Raw genomic sequence first — 16145 nt, forward strand, 5'->3', positions numbered from 1 at the left:
AGCAAGTCCTTCCGCTTCTCCAGCAGGGAGACTTCCTAGCATCACTGGACCTCAAGGATGCGTATTTTCACATACCCATCCACCCCTCACACAAAAAATACCTCAGGTTCACTGTTCAGGGGCAGCACTATCAGTTCAAAGTCCTTCCCTTCGGCGTGACAACAGCGCCCAGGGTTTTCACAAAGTGCCTAGCTACGGTGGCGGCACATTTACGGAGACAGCACATACACGTCTACCCCTACCTAGACGACTGGCTCGTTCAAGCGAGATCAGCCCAGCAATGTGCAAGCCACGTGTCCCGTACCATTCACCTTCTTCACAGTCTGGGATTCTCACTAAATTACCCAAAGTCTCATCTCCAGCCCGCACACGTACAACAGTACCTAGGTGCGACTATAGACACTCTGGCGGCCACAGCTCAGCCAAATTTAGTGAGGATCAACGGCATACAAACGCTGATCTCCAAGTTCAGACCCAACCACTCGCTTCCAGCGCGAGTGTTTATGCAGTTGATAGGCATGATGGCCTCCTGCATCTTCATAGTCCCGCACGCGAGATTACATATGCGCCCACTTCAGGAGTGCCTAGCACGTCAGTGGAATCAGGCTCAAGGACAGTTGAAAGACCTAGTGTTGGTGAGCGGTCGGGCATACAACTCTCTGCATTGGTGGAATCCACAAAACCTTTGCAAGGGCCGACCGTTCCAAGAGCCTGTTCCACAAATAGTACTGACAGCGGACGCGTCTCTCCAGGGATGGGGAGCTCATGTACTCCACTACACAGTGCAGGGACTATGGACGACACAACAGAAGAAGATGCACATCAACCTTCTGGAACTGATGGCAATCTTCCTGGCCATGAAGGCTTTCAAAGTACATCTGTGCAACAAGGTCGTGTTAATCCGGACGGACAACATGACCGCAATGTACTACATACAGAAGCAGGGAGGGACACACTCTCCACAGTTGTCTCATCTGGCTCAGAGCATGTGGAAGTGGGCCATTCAGAGGAACATGTTCCTCATGGCGGAACACCTCCCCGGCAAGGACAACCAGATGGCGGATCTGCTCAGCAGACACAGCCACCAGATGCACGAGTGGGAGTTACACCCATCGGTACTCCAACCGTACTTCCAGCAGTGGGGTCACCCAGAAATAGACCTATTCGCGACAAGCGAAAACGCAAAATGCCAAAGCTTCGCCGCCAGATTCCCACACCCGCAGTCGCAGGGCAATGCGATATGGATGAACTGGTCCGGCAAATTTGCGTACGCTTTTCCCCCAGCACCGTTGATACCGCTGGTGGCTCGCAAACTCCGACAACACTCCCTGACACTCGTCCTAGTTGCTCCCACGTGGGCACGCCAGCCGTGGTACACCACCTTCCTCGAACTTTCCGTGGTACCGCATCAAAGACTGCGGATCAAACCCGCGCATTTGACGCAGAACCATGGAGAGGTTCAGCACCCAGATCCGCAACAGCTGAACCTGGCGATCTGGCTCCTGAAGTCCTAGAGTTTGGCTATCTCAATCTGCCACCTGACTGTATGGACATCATCAAGGAGGCCAGGAGACCCACTACAAGAGCTTGCTATGCAGCCAAATGGAAACGGTTCGTCATTTATTGCGGTAATAATGACATTAACCCGCTGGACGCATCCATCCACAACATCATATGTTACCTCTTACACCTATACCGATGCAATCTGGCGTACACCTCTATACGTGTCCATTTGACCGCAATATCAGCCTATCTGCAAACCAGGCAGCACCTCTCTCTCTTCAGAGTGCCTGCCATCAAAGCATTCTTGGAAGGACTCAAACGAGTCATTCCACCTAGTCACCCACCGGCTCCAATGTGGAACCTCAACTTGGTCCTCACACGCCTGATGGGTCCACCCTTTGAACCTCTACACTCATGCGAGATTCAATTCCTTACCTGGAAAGTAGCCTTCCTGGTAGCGATCACTTCCCTAAGAAGAGTTAGTGAACTCCAGGCACTAACCGTTCAAGAGCCATTTATTCAGGTTCACGCCAACAGGGTCGTACTACGTACCAACCCCAAATTCATGCCCAAGGTAATATCGCAGTTCCACATGAACCAGACTATTGAACTGCCCGTTTTCTTCCAAAACCCACAAACTGTTGCAGAGAGGGCATTACATACACTAGATGTACGGAGGGCCCTCATGTACTACATCGACAGGACTAAACCCTTCAGGAAGACAAAACAACTATTCGTTGCCTTTGCCCCACACCACAAAGGTAACGCCATCTCCAAAGCAGGGATAGCCAGATGGATAGTTAAGTGTATTCAAATCTGTTATCAAAAGGCAAAACGCACATTAACTATTCCACCACGAGCCCACTCAACACGCAAGTTGGGGGCTTCCATGGCCTTCCTAGGAAATATTCCCCTGCATGATATATGCAGAGCAGCCACATGGTCCACTACACACACATTTACAAAACACTATTGCGTAGATGTGCAGTCAAAACAGCAGGCAGCTGTAGGACAGGCTGTTCTCAAAACACTTTTTCAGACCGCTGCAGCTGGCACGGGTAGCCGCCGCCAATAGAGGGCACTGCTATGTATTCTATGCACAGATATGAATTCAGCAGCCCACATGCCTCGAACTGAATATGCTACTTACCAGTATGCATCTGTTCTTGGCATGTAGGGCTGCTGACATTCATATCGCCCTCCCTCCTCCCCGGCGCCTGTCGCAGCTGCAGCTCTCAGAATTATTGCAAGCATGGTCATCACTTTCTGTATCTACTCCATCACTGCCACAATGGCGAAAAACAATCTGAGGATGGAGAGGATGCCCATGCGCACTGTAGTCCAGGGGAGGAGTCACCTATCCAAGGATACTTCGAAGACTCTTCCAGGACAACAACGTGCAAACATCCGGACCCAACACTAGGCGGCGATCTATGCACAGATATGAATGTCAGCAGCCCTACATGCCAAGAACAGATGCATACTGGTAAGTAGCATATTCATTACCTATGAGGCATTGCCACATAATCATCCTCAACACCAATCAGGACCCACCGGCCCCTATAACACTCAGTCTTTCACCTGCCTTTGCTCCTGTGCAGCTACAGATAAGTGCTCTTTCTTTTATTCACACTAGCTGATCTTATTTCTCCCTGGCCCCTTTGAGCGCAATTCTCTCTGAAGCGACCCGGGCTTTTCGTTTATTTTCTGCTTGTCGTATTACCCTCATCATAGATGTGGTACACCTGTTCATGAACTAACCCGGCGCGCATCAGGAAAGAGCTTGATTTTACTGCCACGCAGAAGACAACCTGCGCTCCTCTGCCTCTAATGCCCGATGGGGCTGCAAAACACGACTACAGGGCTTTGCCCTAGGAGTAACAAGTGGCTCCCTCCACTATCAAGTGCCAACCTCACACTTTGGGACACCTGCTTGGGGTTACCCTATTCATTGACTACTTACATTGAAGTTTCAGACCTAGTGCCTTGCACCACAATGGCTAACTACTTCCGTGACGATTTTGCTAATTATGTAGAATATGGGAATGCCCCATATGGCTATCATGTAGAAAAAAGACTGGTGGAGGCACTGGATAACTCAGTGCAGGAGTCTGTAAACCGAGGGCCGGTACTTGTGCGGCGTCCCTTTACCTAGACACTGAAGTGCTATGCCAGAAAAGGCTTGGGCACTGATTCCCCTGCAGTTTCCTCCTTTCTGAAGGTAAAATTGGCGTTTGGGCACTGACTTCTGATTCAATGGATTTCATCCGAGAGTGATGAGTTTGATTGTTATTCTAGACGTTGTACCTGTTTGGAGTTGTCAGTCCATTTGTGGTTGATGGCATGGTGCAGGTAAAGGAGGAATGGGGCATTCAAACTTCCTCCCAATGGATTCCCTTTGGAAAGTGGGAACTAATTTGAAATCTAATATAGCTGATATATTTAATAAAGGTGCGTATATATGAGACATACCTAGCCACAGGGGCAAAAAAATTCTTCCCAAACAAAAAATAAAAAAATGCCACTTAGCTGAGAAAAAATTTTCTAACACCGTTGATGAGTGATAGTGCAGTAAAGTGGAAAGCAGAGGCTGTCAGCGCAAAGAAGAATTTTCAAGATTTTCTTGCCTTCTGATCTCTTCTGGGACTGGAATAAGACCCACTTGCAATCAGAAGTTGTACACGAGATGGCTTGAGTGTATAATGGAGAGAGTTAATAAAGCGATGCAACCAATAATAGTTGATTCGGGCCAATACAAGAGCCAGGAAAGTTCTATGAGCATTGGTGTCCTCTTTTCAGATTTGTATGCATCAGAGACAAGCTAAGCTGTAGCACTGACTGTGATCTATGGGGGAAAAAACTGATTGTAGGAGGAATGGGTCACCCAGGCTTCAAGGTTTTCCAGAGCCCATATGTGCTTCTGAGATAAGACTTTCTTGTGAAGTTTGCCTTTGTAAATATACTGGTGTGTTGCGATGTCATGCGAAGCTATACTGGAACCCTGGTAGCTCCATATAGTGGTTGAAAAGCAGGAGAGGTGAGACTGATCGCTTACTGGTAGGTATTTCTTTTCTTTTTATGGCATTTTAGCTGTTTGCCAAATTTAAAGTTGGTCTTATTTTGATTGGTTGCTAGTCTGCTGAACATCCACTACTACCTTCCTTGTATCCCCTACATCTGCTGGTTTATCCTTCTGGTTTACACTCTTTTAACTGGGCACTTTGCTTCCCATTACTTTCCCTCTGTATTAATCATGCTTCTTGCTCACCCACATGTTTTATGTTCTCTCGCCTATGCTCATTACTTGTTTATCCTTTCTGTTTGTTGTTGCTTAACCCTTCCCATTACTTTTTTTGGGATGTATGCCATTCCTTTTCTTTATGCCCTCCCTCCAACTTCCAATGCCTGCTTCCCACTTTTCTTCTCCTGTCCTTGTAACTCTCCTCCTTCCTTCTCTTATCAATCATTGTCTTTTCTTAACACTCCATAATTCTGGTTGTTTGTCTCCCTCCCATTCCCAATCCTTGTCTGTTTTCCCACCTACTCCCTTTCATTAAACAGGTGGCAGTGAAGAATAACATTGATGTCTTCTACTTCAGTACACCATACCCGCTTAACATCCTGTTTGTGGAAGATGGCAAGATGGGTAAGTTGTATCACGGGCACAGTGGACCCTTGCATATCACTATTATATTTGCAGCAGTTGTTGTGTTAGATCACATTCTGTGCGATCTCTTCCCATCTAGTGTTGGATTCAAATTACTGCAGATTGTTTTTCTTTGAGGATGAGGTTTTGGTTTCATGTATGTGACACATGATCACATCTCCTGACAGCTACAATGCACAGGGATGCAGACTCCACTTTAGAATGTTTTTGCCCACCCTCATGTTTGGGTCTGCTTGCTAGTGGCTGATGCAGACCAGTACAGAAGACTGGCAATAGAGGCTTCGAAAGGAAAAATGTATGACTCCAAAGGATCTGGAGAACATATTGATACTGCATGCAAACTTTACAACCAGTTAAATCAGGTTATATAAGGATGACTAGGAGTGGGGGTCAAACGAGCATAGTAAACCTTTTAAATTCCTTTATTTACAATGCTCACTTCCTTTACCCCAACCAACATTGGGTGTGTAACTTTTGTTTGCTGAGGGATTACAGCAAGGGAAAGTGTCTTGCATGCAAATCATTTCTGTGTTAGAAGACATTTAAACAACATAGATGTAGGGTACATAATGCTCAAATAGCTCACAAGACCTCTATTAGGTCTAGCAGATGAGAGGGATTATAACACCAAATTGGGATGAGAATGCTCTTCCTCTATAATTAATATAGATGACGATTAATGGAGCATCTGAGGAAGATCAATGGAGTACAGAAAAATCTAGAACTCCAGAGACTCTTGCAGTGACCAAGACAAACACTGCACCTAGATCACATGTGCAAATAGGGACATCTCCACTTGCATCCACGTCTTGCTACAAAAATGTGTTGATCTTGAAAAGATCAGCTTCAAGGATCAAAGACCCCTAGAAGAGAAAGAGAATCAGCTCCTGATCATAGCTCCACCTTGACAGAGAGATTAAGCCTGAGAGGCTGCGTTACCTCATTGAAAGGATCCTGTTTTTGATAATGAACAGCTTTGTAACATGTTCCGCCCATGTCAGGCAAAACAAAAAAAGCCCATCCTAGTAATAACACATAAATAACTTTAAGGAGCCCTTTTCGAAAGAAATTCCAAATTCTGATCCAGAAAACGGCATAACATAAAGTTAGAGACGCGTCCAGACCCAGATTGAGAGTAATAGGTGAGGCAGTAAAGACATCCACTGCAAGGGGAGGGGCAAGATGATGCCTGGAACAAGAACCTGGTGAACTCTGATGAGGAAGCCTTGAAAACATATCCAGTTAAGGCTTCTTTACCTGATGAGACCTTTTCCTAAAATGTCGTCATACAAAGAGCAGCATGTCAACAAGTAGAGCTTGAGAGTATGGAAAAAGTAGTTTTTTTTAATTGAAACTTTTTCACGCACAGAAGAAAAAATGAGGATCTCCAAATGATGAAGACTGTTCTGATGTTAACAACAGATAACTTCAAGGATGTAACACCAGGGTTATTTCACTAGGCTTAGATAGGAAATGTAAAGCTTCCCCTCAAGACCCAATATGCATATGAGGGCTCATATTACCATATTCAGTGGTGGCAAGGCAGTGTCTTTTCTCAATGATGAGAGAGAGTTCACCTCCAGATAAAGAAAGCAATTAGTTTCACACAGCAGAAAAGAGTAGCCACAACAAAGCACTTTGTAGACACCCAGGCACTGCTCAGTTGCTATAACAGGCATCAGTGGGAGCATATATACCTAAGCCACACAAAAAGATAGCACATGAATAATTCAGATGCCATTATGAATTGATATTACTTTACCACATTCTAGTATGGTTGTGTTGGGTGCTGTACTGTCAAAAACGTGCTCAAATCTATCTGTTTGTAACATTGTCTATTAAAATGAGAATACATTTTAAAAAACAAATAATTTAGGCGGGGAAAATCAGTTTCGAATTCAAGGATTTGATGTGCCTCGATAGTGCAGAAATTGTTCAGGCACATTTGACATTCAGGCATGGTTTCAAATTTCTGGGTTTCGACCTAATGTCCAATACCACTTCTTACATATGACTTTTAATGTGAACATACATCCAAAGATAGGCGAAATACTGGAAAATATTGAAAAGGATACAGTGACTGCCGAATCCTTGAGGCTTTACAGTAACAATGCCATTGGTATAAAAAGTTTACATCCAGCAAGCAGACAGAAACCAAAGACATTGATATCAGTTGCCAGTTTACTATCAACAAAAGGAGCAAACAACTTTTTTGTCAGAACCAAGTGCAGAATGACTCAGTTTGCATTTTACTGATCATATGACATCTGTTGCGTGGAGATTAATGTTTTTCCCAGCAAGGTGAATCCCAGACCAGTGGGTAATCTACACTGTACAGAATGGATATTGCATAGAGTTGATTCACTAAAGAGACACAATAAAAGCATGGATTATTTGCCACTTCTGCTGAAAGAAGTGTCATTTTCATCTGCAAAAGGTGCTGCTAGGTAACTTTTCTGTACTGACCATGCTTAATAATCTAAAAACCGAGGCTTTCTACTGTCTGTGACTCAGTGAATTTGGATGTTCTACTGACTGAAATCCAATTGGGTGCTCCAAATGAGCAGTGATAGATAACAAGGACAAAGAAAGCGTGGGCTTAGATGTATTACCATGCAAGTCCTGTCTTTCTGTGTTGTATGAATCTGTTCAGTCTGGGCTTCCATCTCGTTAGGAACCAAGCAAACTTGCACTGCATTCCCACTGTAAAACAAGTAAAACTGGGCTTTCTTACTGGTATGATAAAGGTGTACCTGGTCTTCATACTATGTACAACGAAGCAAATCTGCATTTTCTACTCATTAAGACACATGTGAGCCTTAACATCTTGTTGGTGTAACATAGGGAAGTCTATGTCAGTATCATCCTTGTGGGCTTCCTGTTCCGATGGAGGATGATTTTGCTTGTAGCGAGCTTGGACTGCTGCCTGCTAAGTGGCACTAAGCAAGCCTGCCATTCTGCCTATTAGAAAACTTATGTTCATGGATTTGCCACTGTTAGACCTGTCAGCCCTTTGGGTGGTCCCTCCTCATCATTATTTATTTTGTCCCACTTTTGCCTCAAACCCTGTTAGTATTTTTCCATTTTGGGAACCACCAGACTTTTTAGTGTTGATGCAGGGTCAGGGAGCCATTTTCCCTACCCCTGGAACTTCTGTCTGAGGGCCTGAAACACAAAATGGGGGCCACCCATTGTCACCTGAGACATAGCTGGAATCTACTAGTACCTTCCAGAACATTCTAGAACCCTGTGACAGTGTGAGGCAGGTTTAGAATGTTGGGAAGCCAGCTCAGAGTTGGCAGTTGGAGTAGGCAGTTGGCACCTGACTGGAGAGGAGAGAGGACAGAGAAACAGAAGGAGGATGGAGTAAGGCAGCAGGGGTGGAAACTTGTGCCTGGAGTGGGGTCCAGAAACCCACCCTTGATATTAGTCCCTACTGACCAAGCCCAGCCTAAAGCCCTGTGTGGGATAAAGACAAGAAAATCATCTTAAGGACCTGAACAGCCGGAACAGGCCTTAAAAGAGAAGAACAGCAGTTCCTGACCTGTTTGGTGGAATCCTCCTGGAGACCCGACGTCGAGAAGCCTGGAGACCTGGAGCCCGAGGTGGAGAAGCGGCGCTGACAGAAGGCAGACGTCGTACCCGGAGCCGCTAGAGGTCGAGTGAGGGCGCCGACGGAGGTCGGGGAGAGACACCGGAGGTCGAGTAGAAGTCACCTGAGGTCGAGGTGAGGCGTTGACGGGGGAGTGAAGTCCGCCCTCCGGAGTCGCCGGAAGCTGAAGTGAAGCGCGCAGGAGGTCGGGAGTGGAGATCGCACTCCGGAGTCGCCTGAGGTCAAGGCGAAGCGCACAGGAGGTCGGGAGTGGAGATCGCACTCCGGAGTCGCCGGAACCCGAAGTGGAGCCGACGGAGGTCGGGGAGAGACACCGGAGGTCGAGTAGAAGTCACCTGAGGTCGAGGTGAGGCGTTGACGGGGGAGTGAAGTCCGCCCTCCGGAGTCGCCGGAAGCTGAAGTGAAGCGCGCAGGAGGTCGGGAGTGGAGATCGCACTCCGGAGTCGCCTGAGGTCAAGGCGAAGCGCACAGGAGGTCGGGAGTGGAGGTCGCACTCCGGAGTCGCCCGGAAGCGGGGAGACCGTGACCCTGTGACGCCGGAACACGACATCGAGCCGAGGCCGCCCAGCGACATCAATCCGGAGCCGCCTCACGGCATCGACCCGGCGTCAGGTAAAGCCGATCGACGCGACATCGAACCGAGGCCGCCCAGCGACATCGGACCGGAACCGCCAGACGGCATCGACACGGCGTCAAGTGGAACAGATCGACGCGACATCGAACCGGAGCCGCCCAGCGACGTCGACCCGGCGCCGAGCGGAGCCGATCTTCGTGAAAAGGGCAGTAAGTGGTATAAAGGGCATCTGAGGCCCTGTGGAGCCCTAAAAGACCATTCTAGGGGCTAGAGGGGTGTTAGGACCAACCTGAGAGTGTTAGGGTGTGAACTGAGACTGGTGCAGGGACCTGTGTGAGGGACTGTGTAGTTGGAAGAGCCAGAACCTTAGGTTACCCTCATTCTACCTCAGCTTAGGCCCCAGCCTTGACCACTCTAAGTGGGACATCCCCAGGCCACCCCAGTGACCACAAGCTGTACTTGGGCATAGTAAAATCAATCTACCTCATAAATGTGATCTGATTTGCAATTGTTTGATTGCTTATATTATTTATGGAAGGTGTGTTATTTATTGTCTGACTGTATTTATTCCTGCCTTGTATTTATTGTCTGACAGTATTTATTTGCCCTATGTATTTATCGCACCTCTATTTATTCCTTGTGTTTTTATGACCTAATCCTATTTATTGCACCTGCAAAGTGTTATTATTTAATTGACCAGCTATTTCTGAAGAAAATCCTTTCGGTATTGTATTTGTGTCATAACCCTGCAACTAAGAGAAAATTAAGATAAACACAAAGAGATTCTTTCATAAATTTTTACGGTGTAGAGTCGTTTTTGGAACAGATGAACGCATGGTTATTGTGAGGGTGTGACGTACGCTTAACACGGTGCCTTCCTTACCGCTCGAGCCAAGCTACCACAGCGTGTGTTGGGAAACACCGGGTGACTGCAAACCCGGTTGCCCGGGGTTTTCTAACATAATTGGTGTTCAGCGGTGGGATCGAGCTGTGCTTGCGTCCACTCGACAATAACTGTGGGTAGTCCATAGGCCTACACCGGGAGTTTTCTCAAAGCGGACTTCCTGATTCTGAGTTTTGTTTTTCCAAATTTACTTCTGGTGGTGGGAGGAGGTATTACAAAAGGTACCCCCCTGCATAGCTTCTGTAAACACCTGTCTTCTATTCTGAGTGGGCAAAATGGAGTTTGTGTTGGAAGACCTGGAAACTTATACTGTGGCCCAACTCAGAGAGTTTTGTCAGAGAGAGGGGGTGTATTGTCCCCAAGGTGCCAAGAAGGGTGAACTCCAGACCAGCTTGAGGGCTTGGGGGGAGGCACGACGAGAAAGTAAGGCTGAGCAGGAGGACAGGGATGGAGAGCCTGTTAGCAAGGGGGCTGGGTTGTACCAACCTGAGGTGGGGAACCTGTTAGCGGGGCCCAGAACCATTTCCAGGAAGGGCAGCACTGTCTCTAGCGGTGGCTTATCTGAAGCAGAGTTAACTGACCGGAGGGAGAAAAGACAGCTCACATGGGAGTTGGCAAAGCTGGAGAAAGAGAAGGAGGGACAGAGGATGGCTCACGAGTTGAGGCTGAGGGAAATAGAACTCCAGATCCTACAAGTCGGGGCACACACTGTTCCTAATGGTGGCAGCAAAGACAAAGAAATCACCAGGGAACCCAAACCCTATCTGCCAAAAGACATAGTACCTAGCTATAGTGCAGGGGATGATATTGCCAAGTGGCTAGCGGCCTATGAGGTCTCTTTAAGGGCCCATGGGGTGCCAGAGAAGTACTGGGGAGGGGGATTGTACAAACACATGCCTCCAGCTGGTAGGGATGCATTATTGGCCCTAGAGCAGGATGAGCAGACCCACTACCCCACCATGAAAGTGGCGCTCGTAAGAAAGTTTGGACTAACACCCGAGAAATACAGACAGAAGTTCCGGGGTAGCCACAAACTGGGCACACAGAATTGGGTGGATTTCCTGGACTATGCAAAGAAGGCATTAGAGGGTTGGATTCAGGGCAGTGAGGTGAGGGACTACGAGGGGTTGTTTGATTTAATGTTGAAGGAACACCTGCTCGAAAAATGTTTCCCTGAACTGCGTCAACACCTGGTGGATAGCAAGCTGACCAATCCCCGGAAGCTTGCTGAGGAGGCGGACATTTGGGCTAGTACCCGGGTGTCCACAAGGGGGACTGGAGGGGATACTCAAAAGGCCGGACAGGGCGCCCCCCAGAAGAAAGAGGGAGGGGAAAAGAAAAAGGAGTTCTCTAAAGGCCCCCAAAATAATTTCCAAGGAAAGGGAACAGGATTCACCCCTAGGGCTAACCCACCCAGAAACCCTAATCCTGGCCAGAGTCAGCAGCCAAGGGTTGTCCATTGCTACGAGTGCGGTGGCGTCGGACACTATAAGGGAGATGCGAAGTGCCCGAAAAGACCACCCCCTCCCATTGGAGGAAAGGCCCCCGGAGTAGCTAGTGTAGTGCTCGGGGAGGAGATGCCCTTAACTAAGGGAAGGGAGTGGGCGGGTGTCACTTTAGTGTCCCTGGGAGAACGGGAGATGGTTCCTAAGATCCAGGTGCCCGCAAATACTATAAAGTATGGGCAGTGGGTCACCATCAATGGCCAAAGAGGGGAGGCTCTGAGAGACACAGGAGCCAATATGACTATGGTACGTAGCCAACTGGTGTCTCCAGAGCAGGTAATTCCCGATGTACTCCACCCAGCCGCGATGGCTGGCGGCAGAACCGGCCACTATCCGGTGGCCGAGTTCCATTTGAATGGGAAGGGGTTGCAGGTTCACTTCGAGTTGCCGTAAGCCCTGCCGTGCCAGTCGATTGTCTGCTGGGGAATGATATGGAGCACAACGCTTGGAAGGAGGTGGAATACCGGACTCATGCTGAGATGCTGGGTACACCTGACTGGGCCTGTGTTAGCACAGGGTCCGCGACTACCCGGAGAGGGAGTTTGTTTCGACTGGAGCCTGGAACAAAGGCACAGCCGGCTGCCGACCAAGGGAAGAACCGAGGACAGGAGGAGCCTGCCTCGGCATCCGCGCCCCGTGTGACGGATAGGCCACCGGAGGTGGTGGACCATGAGTCCGTGGTGGGGGATGTTACCAAACTGGAGGACCTACCCATCCTGGCCGAGTGGCACGTGGAGGGAGGGCCGACCAGGGAGGAATTCTGCCAGGGCCAGAGGGAGTGCCCTACCCTTGAGGGACTGAGGCGACAGGCCGAAGCCCAGGCAGCAGGGAACGTTGAGGGGAACTACAACCTTTACTGGGAGGATGGCCTCCTCTACAGTGAACCCAAGGCACCCCTACATGGATCGTCACGAGCCTTAGTAGTCCCTCAACGTTACCGAGCCTTCCTACTGGAATTGGCTCACGAGATCCCCTTGGCAGGACACCTGGGGCAAGACAAGACCTTCGCCCGTCTTGTCCCACACTTTTATTGGCCTCAAATGAAAGTGTCGTCCGACACCTACTGCCGGACATGTGTGTCTTGCCAAGCCAGTGGGAAAACAGGGGTGAAGCTGAAAGCTCCCCTGGAACCACTTCCTGTCGTTAGCACCCCCTTTGAAAGGGTGGGCATCGACATTGTGGGTCCATTAGATCCGCCTACTACAGCTGGTCACAGGTTTATTCTGGTTCTGGTGGATCATGCCACACGGTACCCAGAGGCTATACCTCTAAGGACCATTACAGCACCTGTTGTGGCTAGGGCCCTGATGGGAATCTTTACCCGAGTGGGTTTTCCCAAGGAAGTTGTGTCCGACAGGGGGAACAACTTCATGTCAGCATACATGCGGGCCATGTGGAAGGAGTGTGGAGTGACCTACCGGTTCACAACTCCTTACCACCCCCAGACCAATGGTCTGGTGGAGAGGTTTAACAAAACCTTGAAAGGCATGATTAGAAGTCTGCCTGAAAGCCTGCGGAGGAAATGGGACGTCCTCCTACCCTGTCTATTGTTTTCCTACAGGGAAGTGCCACAGAAGGGAGTGGGTTTCAGCCCCTTCGAGCTTTTGTATGGGCACCCTGTGCGTGGACCTCTCAGCCTGGTGAGAGACGGATGGGAAAGAACTCCCAGAAAGCTTCCCCAGGACGTGGTGAGCTACATGCTGGCCTTCCGAAGCCAAATGGCTAAGATGTGGAAGCAAGCTTCTGACAACTTGGAGGCCAGCCAAGCAGTGATGAAGGCGTGGTATGACCACAACGCTCACCCGGTGGAATTGGAGCCTGGCCAGAAGGTGTGGGTGCTCGAACCAGGAGAGCTTAGCGCCCTCCAGGATCGCTGGTCAGGACCCTTTGAGGTATTGGAGAAGAAGGGTAAGGCTACCTACTTGGTGGATCTTAAGACCCCTCGTCAGCCCCTACGGGTGCTGCATGCCAACCGCCTCAAACCCCACCACGAGAGGCCCGAAGTCATTTTGATGATGGTGACTGACGGAGCAGAGGACGTGGAAAGCGAGCCTCTCCCCGATTTATTTGCGTCTCAAGAGAAGGATGGGTCGGTGGAGGGAGTGATTCTCTCCCCATCTCTAACTCCTGAACAGCAGGAGGACTGCCGCCAGGTCCTGGGACAGTACTCTTCGTTGTTCTCCCTTGTTCCGGGTAGGACTCACCTGTGCGTCCATGATGTGGACACAGGAGACAGCCCACCTGTGAAGTCCAAGATCTACCGGATGTCAGACAAGGTGAAGGCCAGCATTCACGGTGAAGTCACTAAGATGCTGGAGCTAGGAGTGATCGAACCTTCCAGCAGCCCCTGGTCCAGTCCGGTGGTGCTAGTACCAAAAGCCGCACCACCGGGTGCCCAACCGGAACTGAGGTTCTGTGTGGACTACCGGGGACTGAACTCAGTAACCAAGACTGATGCTCATCCGATCCCAAGGGCGGATGAATTGATTGACCGGCTGGGAGCTGCCCAATATCTAAGTACCTTTGACCTTACTTCTGGGTACTGGCAGATCTCTCTGACTGATGGAGCAAGGGAAAGGTCAGCCTTCTCCACGCCCAATGGCCACTACCAGTTCTGTGTGATGCCTTTTTTGAGCTCAAGAACGCACCTGCCACGTTTCAGCGTCTGGTGAACCAGATCCTCACTGGAATGGAGAGTTTCTCTGCTGCTTATCTGGATGACATAGCCGTCTTCAGTAACAGCTGGGAGGATCACTTGCGTCACCTGCAAGCTGTTCTCCAGGCCCTGAGACAAGCTGGTTTAACGATCAAGGCCAGCAAGTGCCAGATCGGGCAGGGGTCGGTAGTGTACCTTGGACACTTGGTGGGTAGGGAGCGGTGCAACCCCTCCAGGCGAAGATCGAGGCCATCATGGCCTGGGAACCCCCCAAGACTCAGACTGAGGTCCGAGCTTTTCTGGGCCTCACCGGATATTACCGCCGCTTCGTGAAGGGGTACGGTACCATTGTGGCCCCCCTCACGGAGCTTACGTCCAAGAAACAACCTCGACGGGTAGTCTGGACTGAGGCTTGTCAGCAGGCCTTTGTAAAACTGAAGCAAGCCATGTGCGAGGCCCCGGTCCTACGGGCCCCAGACTTTTCCAAGGAGTTCATTGTCCAGACGGATGCATCGGAACATGGCATTGGGGCAGTGTTATCGCAACTCAATGAAGAGGGTCTGGATCAACCCGTGGTCTTCCTATCCCGGAGACTACTTCCCAGGGAACAGAAGTGGAGTGCAATAGAGCGTGAAGCCTTTGCAGTGGTATGGGCTCTGAAGAAGTTGCGGCCATACCTGTTTGGCTCGCACTTCCTAGTTCAGACCGACCACAGACCCCTTCGTTGGCTGATGCAGATGAAGGGGGAGAATCCCAAGTTGCTAAGGTGGTCTATCTCCCTACAGGGAATGGACTTTCAGGTGGAACATCGGCCTGGAGTGGACCACGCCAATGCAGACGGTCTCTCAAGGTATTTCCGCCTTAGTGATGAGAACTCCCAAGGGGTTGGGTAGTTCTCCCCACTTTCAGCTGGGGGGGACGCGTGTTAGACCCGTCAGCCCTTTGGGTGGTCCCTCCTCATCATTATTTATTTTGTCCCACTTTTGCCTCAAACCCTGTTAGTATTTTTCCTTTTTGGGAACCACCAGATTTTTAGTGTTGATGCAGGGTCAGGGAGCCATTTTTCCTACCCCTGGAACTTCTGTCTGAGGGCCTGAAACACAAAATGGTGGCCACCCATTGTCACCTGAGACATAGCTGGAACCTACTAGTACCTTCCAGAACATTCTAGAACCCTGTGAAAGTGTGAGGCAGGTTTAGAATGTTGGGAAGCCAGCTCAGAGTTGGCAGTTGGAGTAGGCAGTTGGCACCTGACTGGAGAGGAGAGAGGACAGAGAAACAGAAGGAGGAAGGAGTAAGGCAGCAGGGGTGGAAACTTGTGCCTGGAGTGGGGTCCAGAAACCCACCCTTGATACTAGTCCCTACTGACCAAGCCCAGCCTAAAGCCCTGTGTGGAATAAAGACAAGAAAATCATCTTAAGGACCTGAACAGCCGGAACAGGCCTTAAAAGAGAAGAACAGCAGTTCCTGACCTGTTTGGTGGAATCCTCCTGGAGACCCGACGTCGAGAAGCCTGGAGACCTGGAGCCCGAGGTGGAGAAGCGGCGCTGACAGAAGGCAGACGTCGTACCCGGAGCCGCTAGAGTTCGAGTGAGGGCGCCGACGGAGGTCGGGGAGAGACACCGGAGGTCGAGTAGAAGTCACCTGAGGTCGAGGTGAGGCGTCGACGGGGGAGTGAAGTCCGCCCTCCGGAGTCGCCGGAAGCTGAAGTGAAGCGCGCAGG

At 49.7% G+C, this 16145-nt stretch overlaps 1 protein-coding gene across 1 annotated transcript in view; it reads left to right on the plus strand.

Moving 5' to 3' along the window:
- AP1B1 (adaptor related protein complex 1 subunit beta 1) overlaps positions 1-16145 on the plus strand; it is a 313702-nt gene that overhangs the window by 236535 nt on the left and 61022 nt on the right. The window contains exon 18 of the mRNA XM_085634510.1: positions 5065-5149. Coding sequence (XP_085490636.1) covers positions 5065-5149 — 85 coding nt within the window. The remainder of the gene's footprint in view (positions 1-5064; positions 5150-16145) is intronic.

Source organism: Triturus cristatus, chromosome 11 (genome assembly GCF_964204655.1).
Source record: "Triturus cristatus chromosome 11, aTriCri1.1, whole genome shotgun sequence".
Taxonomy (NCBI): Eukaryota; Metazoa; Chordata; class Amphibia; order Caudata; family Salamandridae; genus Triturus; species Triturus cristatus.